This window comes from Schistocerca americana, chromosome 1 (assembly GCF_021461395.2).
Source record: "Schistocerca americana isolate TAMUIC-IGC-003095 chromosome 1, iqSchAmer2.1, whole genome shotgun sequence".
Lineage (NCBI taxonomy): Eukaryota > Metazoa > Arthropoda > Insecta > Orthoptera > Acrididae > Schistocerca > Schistocerca americana.
Genome location: NC_060119.1, coordinates 549,653,121 through 549,673,363, shown reverse-complemented (window position 1 = coordinate 549,673,363; position 20,243 = coordinate 549,653,121). Strand labels below are relative to the sequence as shown.

The 20,243-nt window shown below is 42.8% G+C and overlaps 1 protein-coding gene across 4 annotated transcripts in view; it reads right to left on the bottom strand.

Moving 5' to 3' along the window:
• The window catches only part of LOC124624733 (glutaminase kidney isoform, mitochondrial), a 127,224-nt gene that overhangs the window by 10,582 nt on the left and 96,399 nt on the right, over nt 1-20,243 (bottom strand). For all 4 annotated transcript variants that reach the window (XM_047149125.1, XM_047149126.1, XM_047149127.1 and 1 more), the window contains one exon: nt 10,431-10,571. In XM_047149125.1, coding sequence (XP_047005081.1) covers nt 10,431-10,571 — 141 coding nt within the window. The remainder of the gene's footprint in view (nt 1-10,430; nt 10,572-20,243) is intronic.

The following is a 20,243-nucleotide window of genomic DNA, read 5'->3' as shown; positions in this document are numbered from 1 at the left end:
TGCCAGTTTTACCTTCCTCACAATTTAATAACGGGCATTTTTATACATCAAATTTGCCAGGCTCAACCACCAGATCTGTCACCCAGTTTCTCGGCCATGTGGGTTCGAGCACACCCGATGGCACTTCGCCATCCAGGAACGTTGTACCATGACAATGTGACCGCCAGCAGGTTTCACCAGTGATTTATGGTCCTACCACACAGGGTGTGTCTCCGATGTGCACAGAATACTCTCGCTGTTGCCACACCAAGTACTAACCCCCCCCCCTCTCCCCCCTGCCATCCCCCCCCTCACTCATGGGAGACCTCGATTCCGACCATACGTCCGCTTGCTCCTTCCTCAGTACCATCTGCGCCTGCCACGTCGGCCTTCTGCATCATTTCTGAGGTGGATAATTTAAGTACTGCGCCGTTAACTTCTGGTCCAGTTTACAGGCCTACTTCACGTGCCGCTCACCCATTCGTTCCCATGGTACCAACCGTGCCTGCTGCGTCGTGCTTCTGTGACTCACCAAGGACATTGCAACTGGCTGTTGTTCAGGATATGTTTGCTAGTAGCATGGCCACACCAGTAGTGCTGGGTTACTGCCACCACCAAAATACGAGTTCATCAAGAAGACAATATTGGACCAACACGCCTGCTCACCACAGGAATTAATAATCAAGATCCTGTACGAGGAACACCTGGGAGACTGCACTCTGTCACAACTCTGGCGCCGCCTTCAGCTACTTGTGAGTGAAAACATAATGCCGGACGTTACCTAGTGGGTGGTATGGTCTGCCAAGTTACCTACCAACCTGCAGATACACCTGCTATCACACTCCTTCAAGTCTATAAGGTCTCGCCTTCAAATCACATATCAGCTGTATGCACTACTGCGACAAAAACAACCAGCACACCTCTCACCACTGGTTGGCACTACACCGCCTGTTTACAGGCTGTCTGCGGGCAGAGGTAGGGCTCGTTCCGTCTCCACGCCATCTACACTACTGGGCAGTACTCATTTGCTCTCTCCTCTTTCCAAACACTCAAGAATTGCACACGCACCATATGTCCCAGTTTACATTCCGGAATGGATCAACAAGGACAAACCTCCTCTGCTGTCACAATCACCACCACTGTCACATCCAGCTCATCCATACTGTTGGTACCACAAGATTTTTGGGGATGAGGCCAAGAAGTGTGGATTACCTTGCCAGCACCCAAACGCCGACTGCAGGATCTAAAAGATGCCGAGTCATACTGGGAACTTCACAGACTTCCTCAAACATTGCACTCCGTCCACTCATCCTCTTGGCTGATCGTTCATTTATACGTGACCGACATTTCAACACGGCTTGTTTTCTTAGTCGACACAGGTGCTGACATGTCCATCACACCTACATCATTGCTTCCTCCCATTTTTTCACCAATGAAGTTGCTTCTATGTGCTGTCAACGAATCAACATTACAAACTGTTGGCTCTGCTAAAGTTATGGTGCATCTATCTCCTTCTCTACATTTCCCGTGGGCTTTTTACATCACTGACATTAACAAACCAATTCTCGGTATGGATTTTTTGTCCCATTACAAACTCTCCCCGAACATAGTCCAAGATTCAGTGCTACACCACCGTTCTGACACTCAGATACCGTACTCAGGCACTTATGCTCGTCATTCTGTTTCCATCACGACATGTGATTTGATATGCGAGTGCCCCACCCTCGAAGACAAAATTGTGACCTGCGTCACTAATCTACTGTCAGAGTATGATGCGGCGCCGCAACTCTGTCAGCAAAATGATGAGTTGAAGTGACGCATTGCTCACAGTTTCGACGAGCTCACCACAGCTCGTACCTTGCTGCTGCAACTGCAATCCACACTTCCTTCACCTGATTGACCTTCATCAGCAGACACCAGCACAGACACTCATCAGATTAGTTCAAAAACATTCACTGCGTGTGACGATTTACGTTCAGTGATCTCTGCACTCACCACACACCCGTTACGTGTTGTGCCATGTGTTTCAAACAGTTCTTCTAATGACAGTCGCATGCGCGATGCGACACATCCACCTCGCAGGCAGCCGCCCCGCGTGTTGGTAAACATTCCCCCTCTCTTGTGCGCCAACCACATGATTCGGCGGCCATCACTGTTCCCTGCGCAATGCCAACGCCTCTCTCGCCCGTGCTGGTTACTCAAGGCAAAGCTAACAACAGACAGTCGCTGTGCACCCCGATCCGCTCCATGCTGTGCGTGCAGCTGACCTCTCCAAACAAGAGCATGCTGTGGGTTCTGAGGCCATCCTTGGTTCCTTCCGGCGGCTGGCTGATTTGGTGAAGACAACCAGCATCGCACGCGGAGTGCAAGCTGAGCTTAATATCTGCAGCATAGTGCCCAGAGTCGATCGCGGTCCTCTGGTTTGGAGCCGTGTGGAGGGTCTAAACCAGAGGCTCAGACGACTCTGCGACTATAATGGTTGCAAATTCATCGACCTCCGTTATTGGGTGGAGAACTGTAGGGCCCCCCTAGACAGGTCAGGCGTGCACTACACACCGGAAGCAGCTACTAGGGTAGCAGAGTACGTGTGGCGTGCACACGGGGGTTTTTTAGGTTAGAGGGACCCCCCCTTGGGCGAAACGATAAAATACCTGACGGCTTACCAGAGAGGACATTATCATCGTTTATAAAGAATGTCCGTCCTCGGAGACCAAAAACAGGAAAAGTTAACGTAATATTGGTAAACTGCAGGAGTATCCAGGGCAAGGTTCCTGAATTAGTATCTCTTATTGAAGGAAATAGTGCGCATATAGTATTAGGAACGGAAAGTTGGTTAAAACCGGAAGTGAACAGTAACGAAATCCTAGACACAGAATGGAATATATACCGCAAGGATAGGATAAACGCCAATGGTGGAGGAGTATTTATAGCAGTAAAGAATTCAATAATATCCAGTGAAGTTATTAGCGAATGCGAATGTGAAATAATCTGGGTTAAGTTAAGTATCAAAGGTGGGTCAGATATGATAGTCGGATGCTTCTATAGACCACCTGCATCAGCAACCGTAGTAGTTGAGCGCCTCAGAGAGAACCTGCAGAACGTCGTGAAGAAGTTTCGTGATCATACTATTGTAATAGGGGGAGACTTCAATCTACCAGGTATAGAATGGGATAGTCACACAATCAGAACTGGAGCCAGGGACAGAGACTCTTGTGACATTATCCTGACTGCCTTGTCCGAGAATTACTTCGAGCAGATAGTTAGAGAACCAACTCGTGAAGCTAACGTTTTAGACCTCATAGCAACAAATAGACCGGAACTTTTCGACTCCGTGAATGTAGAAGATGGTATCAGTGATCATAAGTCAGTGGTTGCATCAATGACTACAAGTGTAATAAGAAATGCCAAGAAAGGAAGGAAAATATATTTGCTTAACAAGAGTGATAGGGCACAAATCGCAGAATATCTGAGTGACCACCATCAAACGTTCATTTCTGAGGAAGAGGATGTGGAACATAAATGGAAAAAATTCAGAAACATCGTCCAGTACGCCTTAGATAAGTTCGTACCGACTAAGGTCCAAAGCGAGGGGAAAGATCCACCGTGGTATAACAATCATGTACGAAAGGTACTACGGAAACAAAGAAAGCTTCATCATAGGTTTAAGAGTAGTCGAATCATAGCTGATAAGGAAAAGCTGAACGAAGCGAAAAAGAGCGTAAAGAGAGCAATGAGAGAAGCATTCAACGAATTCGAACATAAAACATTGGCAAACAATCTAAACAAGAACCCTAAAAAGTTTTGGTCATATGTAAAATCGGTAAGCGGATCTAAATCCCCTATTCAGTCACTCGTTGACCACGATGGCACCGAAACAGAGGACGACCGAAGAAAGGCAGAAATACTGAATTCAGTGTTCCGAAACTGTTTCACTGCGGAAAATCGTAACACGGTCCCTGACTTCAGCCGTCGCACGGACGCCAAAATGGAAAATATTGAAATAAACGATATCGGAATTGAAAAACAACTGCTATCACTTAGTAGCGGAAAAGCATCCGGACCAGACGAGATACCCTTAAGATTCTACAGTGATTATGCTAAAGAACTTGCCCCCTTTCTATCAGCAATTTATCGTAGATCGCTGGAAGAACGTAAAGTACCTAGCGACTGGAAGAAAGCGCAGGTCGTTCCCATTTTCAAGAAGGGTCATAAATCAGATGCGAATAATTATAGGCCTATTTCGCTTACGTCAATCTGTTGTAGAATAATGGAACATGTTTTGTGTTCTCGTATTATGACGTTCTTAGATAATACAAATCTCCTTCATCATAACCAACATGGATTCCGCAAACAGAGATCATGTGAAACTCAGCTCGCCCTATTTGCCCAAGAAATTCACAGTGCCGTAGACACTGGCGAGCAGATTGATGCCGTATTCCTGGACTTCAGGAAGGCATTTGATACGGTTCCGCACTTACGTTTAGTGAAAAAAATACGAGCCTACGGAATATCGGACCAGGTTTGTGACTGGATTCAGGATTTCCTAGAAGAAAGAACACAACATGTCATTCTTAACGGTTCAAAATCTGCAGATGTAGAGGTAATTTCGGGAGTACCGCAGGGAAGCGTGATAGGACCTTTATTGTTTACAATATACATAAATGACTTAGTTGACAACATCGGTAGCTCCGTGAGGCTATTTGCAGATGACACGGTTGTCTACAAGAAAGTAGCAACATCAGAAGACTCGTACGTACTCCAGGAGGACCTGCAGAGGATTAATGCATGGTGCGACAGCTGGCAGCTTTCCCTAAACGTAGATAAATGTAATATAATGCGCATACATAGGGGCAGAAATCCATTCCAGTACGATTATGCCATAGGTGGTAAATCATTGGAAGCGGTAACGACCGTAAAATACTTAGGAGTTACTATCCGGAGCGATCTGAAGTGGAATGATCACATAAAACAAATAGTGGGAAAAGCAGGCGCCAGGTTGAGATTCATAGGAAGAATTCTAAGAAAATGTGACTCATCGACGAAAGAAGTAGCTTACAAAACGCTTGTTCGTCCGATTCTTGAGTATTGCTCATCAGTATGGGACCCCTACCAGGTTGGATTAATAGAAGAGATAGACATGATCCAGCGAAAAGCAGCGCGATTCGTCATAGGGACATTTAGTCAGCGCGAGAGCGTTACGGAGATGCTGAACAAGCTCCAGTGGCGGACACTTCAAGAAAGGCGTTACGCAATACGGAGAGGTTTATTATCGAAATTACGAGAGAGCACATTCCGGGAAGAGATGGGCAACATATTACTACCGCCCACATATATCTCGCGTAATGATCACAACGAAAAGATCCGAGAAATTAGAGCAAATACGGAGACTTACAAGCAGTCGTTCTTTCCACGCACAATTCGTGAATGGAACAGGGAAGGGGGGATCAGATAGTGGTACAATAAGTACCCTCCGCCACACACCGTAAGGTGGCTCGCGGAGTATAGATGTAGATGTAGATGTAGATGTAATAGGCATGTGACTTTTGTGCTGCCTTTTCCCACTCGCGCTAATGGCTATGGCTCATTGCACCCCACTCATCCCGAAACTTCATGTCAGGACATTACTCAGCATCGTGTGCAGTTCTCAATCTCTTTCATCACTGACGGAATGACACACAAGATAATTACCACTGCCAGCCCTCCTATTAGGCACAAGGTTAGACGCCTCAACCCCATTAAGTTGTGTGTGGCCCGGCAGCAAGTTAATGAACTTTTGGAGGCAGGGATTCTACACCATCAGACAGCAGTTGGTCTTCACTGATTCACCTCGTCACCAAACACGATGGTTCTTTTCGAAAGTGTGGTGATTACAGATGCTTAAATGCTCCTACCATCATGGACAATTACCCAGTGCCAAACATAAACAATTTCACCCATATGTTATTGTGCACCGCAATATTCAGTGTGATTGACTGTAAACATGCCTATCACTAGATTCCTGTAGCGACAGAAGACTTTCCAAAGACTGCTATCATCATGTCACTTAGTTTGTTCCAATACAACTTCATGCCATTCGGCTTAAAGGATGCGGCACAAACGTGGCAACATTTCATTGACTCGATCTTATGACAGTTCGAGTTCTGCTTTGCATACCTGGATGACATCCTCATTTTCAGCAAGTCGACTGAGGGCCACGAAGATCATTTATCCCAGGTCCTCCAGACCTTGAACTCCAACAGTGTTGAGGTCAACAAAGATAAATTCCAATTGCGCCAGTCTTCTGTGACATTTTTGAGTTACACCCTCTCCGAAGATGGAATACAGCCTCCCAAATCCTGCGTGCAGGCTATCACATCATTGACACCCCTGGCTATGTACAAAGAAAGAACTCCGGTGTTTCCTGGGTACTATAAATTACTACCACTGACATCTACCTTCTGCCACCGCTGTGCAGGCTCCGCTGACAGACTCACTGTTCGGCAAACAGACTTTGGGCCTTAAGCCAGTCCTTTGGACTGAACCTATGCTATAGGCCTTGAGGGCTCTAAAGATAGTGTTAACTCACACCGTCATACTCGCCCAACCCGATCCGTCTGCCGAGTTGTTCATCACGACGAACACCAGCGACATTGCGGTCGAGGCAGTATTACAGCAATGCAAAGGCGACGTGATTCCACACCTTCATTTCTTCTCTAAAAAACTGTCTACAGCACAGAAGAAATATTCTGCTTTTGACAGAGAACTTCTGGCGGTCTATGAAGCCATCACTTTCGCCCTGACAGCGAGGGCCGTTCTTCCTTCAGCCTTACTGACCGCAAACCATTGGTGGACGCCTTCTGCAACCCTCCCGAGGACCCAATCCCTCGGTGTTTCCCCCACTTCGACCTGGTCTCTCAGTTTACTATGGACGTACGCTACATCAAAGGCACAGAAAACATCCCTGCTGATTTCTTTTTGCAGATCAATACTGTCTCACACATCATTGATTTATCCGACCCTGCTGCTCTCCAGGCCTCTGACGAGCAATCTCAAGCTCTCCTCACAGATCCCCAGACATAGCTTGTGTTTACTAAAGCCAAGTTCCCTCGCATTTTGGATGAAGTAGGGTGCAACTCTTCTACCGGCACTCTGCGGCCATTGCTTCTACCGGCACTCTGCGGCCATTGCTCCCTCCCCTCCCACGTTGTGCCAACAAGCCTTCAATACCTTGCAAAACCTCGGCTACCTTGGCGTCCACGCCACCACATGCCTCATCACCGAGTGTTTTGTATGGAAAAATGTTAAGCAGGACTGTCAAACCTGGGCACGCAGCTGCATTTCCTGCCAATCCAACAAAATTGGACACCACACATCCCCCCCCCCCCCTGCCTGCAAGTTTGACATTCCACAAGGACATTTTTGTCATGTACATATAGACCTTATCAGCCCTCTCCCACCGTCAGAGGGCCACAGATATATCCTCTTATCCTCTCCACAATCGACCGCATGTCTCATTGGGTGGAAGCTGTTCCTTTACCCAACATCATAGCAGAATCTGAACTGTGGCCAAGGGTTTCATCTCATCATGGATCGCTAGGTTTGGTTGCCCGTCCACCATCACCACTGATCAGGGTCGACAGTTCGAGTCTGCACTTTTCACAATTCTATGTTACCTTTGTGGTATTAAAAAAATTCATACAACAGCCTACCAACTGCAAAGCAACGGTTTAGTGGGACGATGACACCACACCCTTAAAACAGCACTCAGGTGCCATGACTGCCTCTGGTCTGAGGCACTTCCTTGGGTATTACTCAGTCTCTGTTCGACCTTTAAACCTGACTTACTGGGAACCATCTCTGAATTCGTTTTTGGTGAGAACCCAGTTCTACATGGGGAACTTATCCTGCCTCAAGCACCCGAGGATGTCCCCACCTCCCCAGACTTTATTAGTAGAATACGTACCCACTTTAGACACGCACGGCTACACCCGCCTGTCAGTCATTCCTCGCCGGATACTTACGTGCCAACCTCACTCAACACTTGCTCCCACGCTATGCTCAGGGATGATTCCGTTAGACAACCCCTGCAATCCTCGTACCTCAGCCCCTTTGAAGTACTCCGGAGGGGCAAGACGACATTCAACATTATGGTTAAAGATTGTCTGCAGACCGTTCCGCAACAGAGGCTCAAGCCTCCTTTCGTGGACTCTGATGCAACCTCTGCCATCCCAATTGGACCATCTGGATGAATTTTCCATTACGAAGCTCGATAATGAGTTAGCTCATCCCATGTTAGGGTCTTCTCCTTCTGATGATTCGTCACCACAGTTCGTGGGTTTCCCAAGCATGTCATCGTCAACCCGATGCGCAGGTTTTGATGATGTTTCATCTACTGGAGAGACTTGCTGCCCGACTTTCAACTTGTGCTGCAGTGTACCATCTAACCATGTCGACGACGTGTCGATTGTTGCTTTTGACGACCGTGTGCTCGTGCTCCGTACATACACTGCAGACTCAACACTCAACGAGGAACTAGATGTCAAGATAGTGTGTAACCTGTCTCTCCCCCAAGAGTGTGATCCATCAAGAGTTCATGTGTTCATCTCCACAGACGGCTTGATCTGCATTAGGGGCAGGCACACTCGTACGCCGCACCCCTCCCCACACCTCTACTCCTGGGCTAGCTGATGCCTGTCACCGCATCTTCACATGCCACCCTGACAGAGATGGAGCTTTCAGCCGTGCGCCTGCCGCCTTGCATTACTCATCCTGATGCCGACGCCCACGCGACCTCCCAGGCCGTACTCCGTACTGCGGGGTGGGGGGTGGGGTGGGGTGGGGGGGTGTTATGCATGATCTTTGAACTCTAACTGCTCTGATGAGCCACCATGTTAATGTTCCAGTCAGCCTTTGTACCTTGTACAGTGTACATGTGTATCTTCCTTTGTGCTGAAATACAGGGCTACTACAAATGATTGAAGCGATTTCATAAATTCACTGTAGCTCCATTCATTGACATATGGTCACGACACGCTACAGATACGTAGAAAAACTTATAAAGTTTTGTTCGGCTGAAGCCGCACTTCAGGTTTCTGCCGTCAGAGCGCTCGAGAGCACAGTGAGACAAAATGGCGACAGGAGCCGAGAAATCATATGTCGTGCTTGAAATGCACTCACATCAGTCAGTCATAACAGTGCAACAACACTTCAGGACGAAGTTCAACAAAGATCCACCAACTGCTAACTGCATTCGGCGATGGTATGCGCAGTTTAAAGCTTCTGGATGCCTCTGTAAGGGGAAATCAACGGGTCGGCCTGCAGTGAGCGAAGAAACGGTTGAACGCGTGCGGGCACGTTTCACGCATAGTGATGTGAAAGATTCAGTGTTTAAACCTCCTCTAACAAGAAAGTGCCAGAACTGCGAGCTCGCATCAACAATGCTTTCGAACTCATTGATGGGGACATGCTGCGCCAAGTGTGGGAGGAACTTGATTATCGGCTTGATGTCTGCCGAATCACTAAAGGGGCACATATCGAACATTTGTGAATGCCTAAAAAAACTTTTTGAGTTTTGGTATGTGTGTGCAAAGCATTGTGAAAATATCTCAAATAATAAAGTTATTGTAGAGCTGTGAAATCGCTTCAATTATTTGTAATAACCCTGTATATGTATGTATAGACATTTATGGGAACAGTTTGTTATGTATACAGTTATCCATATTCCCGTTTCCCATAAAGTAATAAATAAAGTTGTCCTAATTATCTCTGGTAGAGATAACCTTCAAACCTAACAAAAGAAGTTAACAGAGCAAGTTTGGAATTTTACCTGAAAATCAGTTATAATATGACTAAAATACTATATTAAAACATATTAAAAGTAAGTTCAAATTAACAATGAAGTCATAGAACCAGTTGAACAGTTTTGTATTTGTATTAGTTGAAGACAGTGACTGGATGGACGGAGAAAGAAATAAAATGAAGAGCAAAAATGGTCTGAAGTTGTTTTGGCAGACTAAATACAGTTTTCAAAACCAAACTTCTGATGTGATTAAAAAGGAAGTTTTATAATCAGTGTGTATCAATCTTGACTGATGACAGTGAAATATTGACTGTTTATACAATAATGCAAAAACTATTAGATTGAGGGCTGTTTGGTACGTAACAGCAAGATGCATACTGGAGATGACTAGCTGTAAGAGAAAAATGAACAAACAAATCATAAAACTGAGTTGCATGGAAGATGTAATTATGACTACAATGAACAGAAAACAAAGGTGAATAGGGACATGTAGTCAGGTGCGTGGATGGTTGGTGGGCCAGAGAAGTTCTCTGCTGGGTTTGAAGAGGCAAGAAAATATTGAGGCAATGATCTAGAGGAAGATAGGTAGGTAACATTAGAGGAAATTTAGGAACATGATGTCTGCAATGCACTGAAAAGTTGACACCATGAAAATGATAATGGACAAACTTGCCTGTCTTTTGGATCATGTGGCACTCCACAATGCTCCAACAGGAAAACCACACAATCTAGGTGGCCCTCTGCACATGCAAGATGTAGAGCTGTTCTGCCATCATAATCTGATAATGTCATATCCATGCCAGATAAACGGTGCCTGTTAAAGAAAACAAATATAAGATAAATATTTCAAATTACACAAGAAATATTGGTTATGATATATGATAAAAGTTAGTTCTGTTATCAAATAACAAATATATGAAGAACTTTATTGTTTGTCACTAAATGACTTTGAAAATATTCCACATCAGTTTTTCATGTTCTACAAATTATAATCAGTTTTAATGTTGTGATGTTTCCTAAATCTGTATTCACAATAGTCTGGATCATAGACAACAAGTTGTATATACGACATGCATACCAAATTGAAGTATGGCATGTCAAAGAAATTTCTCAGCAACAAAAAACTTCCTTCTTTCTTTTGTTAAGAGCTTCTACATCTTTAGATTAGACACTGTCACTATAACAATGACTGTCATCCTGATACAAGTATTCAAAAAGACTGTATTCAGCACTGAAACACCCATCGTTCGTCAAAGTAATACTGTGTTAATAGTGGAAGTATCTCCATGTTTCTTCTACTGCAATCATTAGCACTCTTGTACATAACATTACAACACAGGCCAATAAGCAGTACACACTAATATTACAATTAAGTGCTCCTTTCTGTAATTAAGGATGACCTGATTATGATGCTTGTAAACCTTGCAAGCATCAAGACAAAATTAAAATGACAGCTTTTATTATGATTTTTCAGGCCTTGATTTTCTTATGTATATATTGTCCATCAGAGAGTATTATTCATCAGCCATGGTCATAGGAGAAACATCTTTCAATCATTAAAAATGATGGTGTATTACTGTGACACACCGGAACTAACTTTCTCCTTCTTCATGTATGTGAAGTCACTAGTGTTTCTCACCCATGTGCAAATGACATTTTATCTTTGTTACAGACTGTACATTAACTGTAATTTCATATTTATTTGAATAAGCATTGTTGTGGGTGGCTGCTACTGATGAGGCATAGCTCGTGGTTTCCTTACTGTGAAAAGTTGTGACATTAACCAATTGGAGTTATGGTGTCAGGGCTCTCTAAGAAGTTTATAGACTGCAGCACACTTCCATTTGATAATCACTTACTAAATAACACCAAATGCTAACTCCAAGATAAGATCTATAGGTAGGATATTAAGCTGCCATTGTAACATTACCCCACATTTTATCTCAGGAACTCATGCTAAAAATTACAGATTTTGGAGAGATCTTTAATGTAGTGTACATTAACTTCACTGCATGCTTAATATTTTCTATGTTTGCAGTACCAAACTTGTATGCAAGGGTTGCGTGTTTATCCATTACTTGTCATATATGCCACATCTAATATGTGTATTATTTTATGTCTGACAAAGCCAAACAGCTGTTTTTATGATTGTCAATTTTAATTATGACTAAGCATATTGGGAGCACATCATGATCATAATGTAAAATGTAATAACATTACATCTGCACAGTTGCTGCTTAAGAATGTAATGTTAAATGTTAATTAATGACTCTTCAAAGCATAACAGAGATATACAGAGACAGGGATTTGATAGCGGAGGTCAGCCACTCTATTGATTTCCCTCTGTTGTAAGCAGCAGCATGTAAAAATCTTGTGGAGGCTGGTAGGACACTTGTAGGCTGAACAGCCCCCCAAAGCCTTTGCTGCATGGAGCCAACCAGCATCACAGGGCATAACCTTAAGACTAGCTACTGCGTGTTCAAAAAGTATCATTCAGTATCAACAGTTCCAAAAACATTGACTGTCATTATTTAAATCCACATGAGAAATATTCAGGAGGATTCGTAATAGTTTAAATTTTGTAACCCATTACTGAGAAAAAATTTTTAATATATCTTTTGGGGAACTCCTTCTCAGAGCCTTTAACTAAGAGCTGCACTTGCACCTGACATAAAGTTAGTTTTTATGCCATTTATATATGCATTGCTGGCCTTTAAAATTGCAACACCATGAAAGTAGCTTACAACAAACGTCAAATTGGCATAAAATGTACTACACAAATGGATATGCAAATGACTAGCATTTCAGTGCACACAGATGACATTGCCTTCAAGACTTCCTGCAACATCTGAATTTGGAGCACCAGATTATCAAATTCATGATGGAGATAGAAGAAAACAACCAACTTCCATTTCCGGATGTGCTTCTCAAGTGAAGACCAGATGGTGCTCTAGGACACAGTGTCTACCGTGAATCAATACATGCAGATTTGTACTTCTACATCTTCAGCTGTCAAGCCCATTTAAAAAGAGAAAATGTCCTAAGCATACTAGTCCACAGAGCAGGCAAAATCTTGGACCATGACGGTCTGGCAGTCGAACTGTAGCACCTGCAGGCCATGTTTTATACAAATGAATACAGCAACCACCAGATACAACTCACCTTAAGACTGAAGAAGCCAAGACCACAGCCTGCTGAGGATGAAGAGAATCCTGTTGCATTGGTGGTTATCCCTTATATCAGAAACACATCAGCAAAAATTGGAAGAGTGGCCCAGAAACATTACATCAAGAGCATGTACTGCCCACCAGCGAAGATGAAGGCCTTGTTGGGACCAGTCAAAGATGACCTAGGACTCCAGGCACTGCTGCATCCTTACCACTGCAGGAAAATGTATGTAGGCCAGACAATCCATATAGTGCAGGAGAGATGCACTGAGCATAGATACCACACAGACAATGAACAGCTGACAAAGCCCACTATGGCAGAGCACTACATCTCCCATGGTAATGCCATGAATTACAACATGGTAATGTCACAAATTACAATGGCATCAAGTTGTTGTAACAATACAACATTCTGGGATTGTATTCTAATACAGGTTGCAGAAAATGGACTACATGACAGGTTAATAAATAAAGACAGTGGCTTTCAATTAAACAAGGCCTAGGACACTGGCTTGAGTGTGGTCTATGTGGAAACTTGCTCCCATTGTGGCACTTGAAGAAGACAAGCATTTATTGTCACCTTTCTGGTAGAGAGCTGTGACTGGCGCCAGCTGCAGTGCAACTAAATACCCTGACTGAGCTCTGATGTCATGCTTCCCCCACCACCACACCAGGTCCACACTCAAAACTGGCCAACTGTAGGCCGTGGCGGATGGGGCAGGGAGAGTACAGAAAGGCAGCACTCAGCAAAGAATAAACAGTCGTCAGGAACTTCTGAAGATGTCAAGAAGTCAGCCTGCCAAAATATCATCCCTCCTGGGTGACTCCATGTGACTGAATATCAAAGAAATATTAAAATTTTTCCTATGCCAGAAAAACCTAAAATAACACAAGTTACAAGACAATTAACATTAAAATTCAGGAGTAGCTACATGTTTCATTGCAGATTTTGCACACATGTTTGTTTGATTCTGACCTTTACCATTATACTTCAGTTGGCCTAGTTTTTATGCACCAGATAACATGCTTCACTAAATGATTAAGTCATTAATTAATAATTTTGCATAGTTTACTGTAGTTTTCAATATGACACATGTACCTGTAAATGTAGTGATGCATAAAATGATTTCATGAACTTTTCTGATTTCCTAGATCACCAGATATTTCATAAACAAAATTACTGTTAATACTTGCAGTCCATCCTGAATGGGTAAATCTAACCTAGTCAGTCTTCAAATGATTATGCCCAAAACAGTCAGTCCCAGTCGAGTGAGTAAATGAGCAACACCTATGTCAAAAGGTTATGGGAAATGCTAGCACTCATGCAATACCTCTATAAGATTTTGAGAAACTGCAGCTAGTGTGAGTAGTGTTTAAAGTTGATTTTGGCATTTTGTTTTCTATCTCTACTATGTTGATGATTTATCTTTTGACAGTCATACTACTAAGTTTACATTTAACATTTCTGTGAAAACTGTTGTATGGTGTATATATGACCAACATGTGAGGGTGGATTATCAGGTTTTTTAATCAAGCAGTGATTGTGTTAAGTATTTTGAACCAATGAGGTTTTTTTTATTTTGGACTGGTATTGTGTTATGTACTTGATGTTCAGTCATTTCGGTGACTGTTTGCATGCACTGCTTATACATGGTAGTCAGAAACAGTCTGAAAAGCTCATAAGGGTGTTGTAGGACATGTTCTGCTGGGAAATATTTGTTTTGAGAAAAAAAATTCAATACATTTGACCATTTATGAGTTAATTAGCATTGATGTTAGTCAATCAGATACATAAATTCAAGTGGCCTAACAGGTAGAACTAATGTCAGTTTTTCTCAAAGTATAAATGACGGTGTTGGAGACTGCTTAGCTTTTGATTCAGGCTCAATCCTTTCTACTTTCCCATGTCTAATTTTTGCATCTCTCTCTTGTTTGGTTTAGGAAACCAAATGAAAAAGAAGTTTGGTGGTACTATCTCTAGCAGGTAGCCTAAATTGTTCTTCACTTTGCTCTTAACCTGTCTTGCTTTTTTGGGTCTTGGAGAGCCTGGGCTCTTCCACTGGGATGGTTGTTGTTTCGTCTCTGGGTCATAACCATAAATCCAGCTCTTTTCACCGGTGAATTTGATACACATGTGCTGTTCTGTTCGTGGATTCATCGTAAAATCGCCACACACCAAACACAGTGTATTACGGAAATCACTGTGGACACGTAACACGTCCTCCCAGCTGAATGCCTCTCCGCACACTGACTCATCAGATATGCAGCTCTCGCCAGCTAGTGGTGCAAAGATCAACTACTCCTACTTTCCAGATGGCAGCCAGTCCCAAAAATTTTGGATTCCACCTCATATGTCACGGTGATTCCATGTGAGGGCACATGTTGCTGAAGGACTGGCATGCCACTAATTGTCAGCCACTACAATTAATCACATCTTGCACAGAGTTGAAGCAAAATAGAAAATGGACATTTATCTGTCATCCAAGCTCAGTTCAACTTTAGGCCCAACTGGGTTAGAGTCATCATTGCTGCCAGAGGTGTCAGCTTTGTATGCTAAATTTTGCTCCCTGTAGTCTGCTAAGCAAATGATTAATTTAACCATGTATGCTTTGTACTATACTGTACATACACAATCAGCAGAATTTTGTTATTTTCTATCCTTCCTGGTGTTCTGCACTTTTAATTTTCTGCTGTGCCTTTTCCTTTGTTTAAACTACTTTGAGTTTCTGCTTGACTTTCACAAGCTAGTAACAAGTGCTGAACTCTTCTTTAGGCATTGTAAGTCAGCTGATTGGAGTAGAAAGTATGTCTTACAGCTACATCCACACTCTGTCACCCACTGAAAAGTGCATAGTAAAGGGTACCTCCCATTCTACTATGTATTAGCATTTCTTCCCTTTCCATTTTTTAATGCAGTGTGGGAAGAATGACAGCTTAAATGCCTCAGTGCATGCTGTAATTGTCTAACCTTGTCTTTGTAATCCCTATGGAAGTTATATGTTTGGGGTAAATGTAGTCTTAGATTCTCCAGTCAACACTTATTTTTTAAACTTAGGCTTTGACAGGATAGTTGGAGTCTACCTTCAAGTTTTGGCCAGTTTAGATTGGTAAGCATTTCCATGACAATCTTGAGTAGGTCAAACAAATCTGTGACCATTTGTCCTGCCTTTTTATGTATACATTTAACATCCCTTGTTAGTCCTATTTGGTACAGGTCTCATGCATTAAAGCAATATTTTAAAATGTGTCATACAAGTGATTTGTAAGCAATTTCCTTTGCAAGTGGATTCCATTTTCTCAGTGTCCAATAGAAAATTATAATTCATTTCACAGCGCAATTCTACGTAATCAGTATGGTTTCAGGAAATACTACAGCACAACTCATGTTATCAATCAATTGTTCACAAAAGTTAGCAGATGCCTTTATAACAGAATGTGTGTGTCTGGTATCATTTTTGAGCATAAAAAAAACTTTTGATACTTCAGACTGTGGCCTACCTCTCTATAAATTGATAATCTATGGTTTTCAAGGAAAAAGCTGGATGTCATTGTGTTTAGGGAACAAAGCAAAGAGTACTTATACATAATAGTGACAAGAAATTCCTCTCTGGAAACATATACAACTACATGCACCATAAAGCTCAATATAACAGCCACTACTCTTTTTGTATTATAAATGACATGCCATACCAGAGTCACTCTGGCACCATCCTCTATGTAGATACTCTGCTGGCCATCCAAAATGCAGCAGCAAGAAGGACTGGAGATATTACAGCCAAATTGATTTGGAAGATAACACACTGAAGGTGATTGAAAATACAGCCCAATTTGAACTGAGGAAGACGATGAAATCAGTGTAGAGTGCTGCAACCACTGCTGGCTATAACCACTACTACATGCCTTGGCATTGAATCAAAGAGGCTTTGAATGTGTTGTTGGGGTATAGCTGTCCATGCTGCTTCCACTTTATGCCAAAGTTGATCTGATGTAGCAGTGGATGGCATATCCCATGCCAGTCACAGACCAGATGTTTTTGATTGGTAATAGATCAGGAGAACAGTGAGGCCAAGCGGGCAATGTAATCTGGTGGATGATAAAGAAGTCTTGAAAATTGCATGTCACATGTGGTCACACATTATCCTGTTGCAGTCTGCAGCTCGTGGTCTCGCGGTCGCATTCTCGCTTCCCGAGCACAGGGTCCCGGGTTCGATTCCCGGCGGGGTCAGGGATTTTCATCTACCTCGAGATGACTGGGTGTTTGTGTTGTCCTCATCATTTCATCATCATCATGAAAGTGGTGAGATTGGGCTGAGCAAAGGTTCAGAATTTGCACGGGCACTGATAACCGTGCAGAGCTTCACAAACTGAACATCATCATCATCATCATTTTCCTGTTGCAATATGGCTGTCGGAAAGCTCTGAAGGTATGGGAGGACAACAGGCTCCAACACTTCAGAGGTACAATGCTGGCTGGTTTGTGTACCAGCAAGGCGTAATAAAGGGGGGTGAGAGTGGAATCCCATACCACCCTAAACCATAATACTCAAAGCAGGACCAGTGTGGTGACACATAAGGCAATAGTTCAAAAGTCTCTCTCTTAGACTCTAATCCGACCATCAACATTCATTGAGATTCATTAGTAAAAGCAATGTTGTTCCATTCAATTGTCTAGGTCTGTCATTCACCACACCATTGATGGAGTAAACACCTGTGGTGTTGACTCTGTGGTAAACAGAGAAAAGTAACACAGATCTAAAAAATACTGAAGTTGACCAGGAAAAATGCCTCAAAAGTAAATTCTGTCACAGTATAGAAGATTTCTGAACTGATGGTCAATATCTTTGTAGTTCAGTCCATGTGTGCACAGACATGTTGCACTGGCACTACCTACCTACGTCCAGCAAGATCTCTGCCTCGCATATTTCATTATTGTTTGAGCTAGACAATATGCACTGCATTATTGTTTGAATGACACAGCTGTCAGTTGCTATGCCACAAGTGCAAGAAGTGATGTTATCTCTTAAACATAAAGTAAACGTTATTGATTCATTAATAAATGAAGAAATTGGTCTTCAGTTAGTTGATAAGGATTGTGTAGGTATTTCTATGATAAGCAATATTAAGGTAGAATACTGATTCAATTTTGAAATACACCAGCAGACTTGATAGTGAAGACTAGATAAACATTGAAAATTGATGAAGAAACCAAGAAAATGAATATCTGTAAGAAGTTTTGTATTGTTGGTTTTTAGATCAACTGAGTAGCTGATAGCTAATCCTTGGATGTGTGAGAAGGCATTACAGTAAAAAAAAAAAAAAAAAAAAATTGCTGGTGATGTATCATATGTGGCAAGTACTGGATGGTTGTATAGATTTAAATCTCGTTATGAAATTCGTGAATTGGAAATACAAAGTGAAAAAATGTCAACTGATATAAATGCAGCAAAACCTTTGTAAATGCAGCAAATCCTTTGAAAGCCAGTTTTACAAAAGAACTGGACAAAAATAACTGACTTGGACTTTGTTTAAAAAGCAGCTGAAACCAGATTAAATTGAAAATAATTACCGGAAAAATCTTTTGCATCTCAGTGAAAGAGTTCAGCTCCAGGACATAAAAGTAGAAAAGAATAAATAACAATGTTAGTTTGTGCAAATGCCACCAGGACCCTTAAAATGTCTTTGCTCCTCATTGAAAAATCCAAAAACCCCAGGTGCTTCAAAAATAACAGAGTTCCCTTTACTTATAAAAACCATGAAATGGCATGGATAAACACTGAAATATTCATTGACTGGCAAGACAACACTTTTATCCCTGAAGTAAAAATATAAAATAAAACGAAAACTTAGAAAAAAGGTAAAAAAGGAAACTTCCTACATTTACTACATTAATATGTCAACCCATCCTTCAGCTGTACTAAAAGGGGCATTCAAAAAGAAACAAGCTGGAAGCATAATTACAGAAACCAGTATTTGTATGTTAGAAGTATTGACCCTGACTGTTGAGACACTTGTCCCACTGTGACACAAGGCAGTGAATGCCTGCCTCATAAAATTCCCAGAGCTGTGATGTTAACCAGTTCCGCACATATAGCTGGACGTCGTGGTCCGAGGTGAATCATTTGTCCCTCTCAGCCTTTTTAAGGGGACCAAAAATGGCACAATCACAGGAAGAGGGATCTGGACTGTATGGAGGGTGGCTGAGTACCTCCCATTTGAATTTCTGTAGGAGAGCCCCAACTATGTTGGCCGAATGAGGCTTTGCATTATCGTGGAGCAGAATGACCCCATGGGCGAGATTGTCTGGTCGTTTTGGTTTGATCACTCAGTGAATGGAGGTCAAGGTAATTGTGAGTAACACTGAGCATTCACTGCTGTCCCGTGCTGCAGGAAGTGAATCAGAAGGGGGCCATCTTGGTCAAAGAAGAACATCAGCATAACCTTTCCTGCACTCATGTGGATGGCCGTGGCTTTTTTCAGTGGTGGTGACCCTAGATGCTTCCACTGGAGACTTTGTTGTTTTGATTCTGGTTCGAAGTGATGATACCTTGACTCATCACCAACAACCACTCATGCCAGGAATGCATTCCCTTCCCGAGCATAGCGCTGCAGATGAGCAAGACAGTGGGCCATTCGACATGCTTCCTAGTGTGATTGAAGACTGTGGGCCACCCACTGGGCACACACTTTGCACATGTGCAGTCGCTCCTTCATGATGTTGTGAACACTTCCAATGCTCAATCTGACCATGGCTTTCACTATCACTCAGCTGTCCTGGGTTATGAGTGCATCCACCAGCTGGACGATGTCATTGGTAATGTAGTGTGGTGCTCCAGACCACACATCATCAGCTAACAACACCCGTCCTTCCCTGAAGCACTTGTGCCACACCTTGACCCTTGCAAAGAGAAATGCATTGTTCATCATACACTTATCACATTCGTTGCTGAATGTCCGTTCCTCCTACTCCTTCTGCTGCCAGAAAACAAACAACACCTCTTTGCTCTTCTTTTGACGCCTCCATGTCACTGTTTTCAATGCGACTGGAAGCGTTGGACGATTGATCCATGCTGCTGCTAGCAGATTGGAATATCAACAATACACGGAAAAAGAAAGGCTGCTACTCACTGTAAAGATGAAATGTTGAGTTGCAAACTGGCACAACAAAAAGACTATTACACATTTAGCTTTTGCCCAAAGCTGTCTTCAGGAAAGGAAACATACGCACTACACACATTCATTCACACAAACAAGCACACCTCATGTACACATGGCTGCTACCTCCAGCAGCTTGGATGAGAATGCATTCTGAGCTGCTGGAG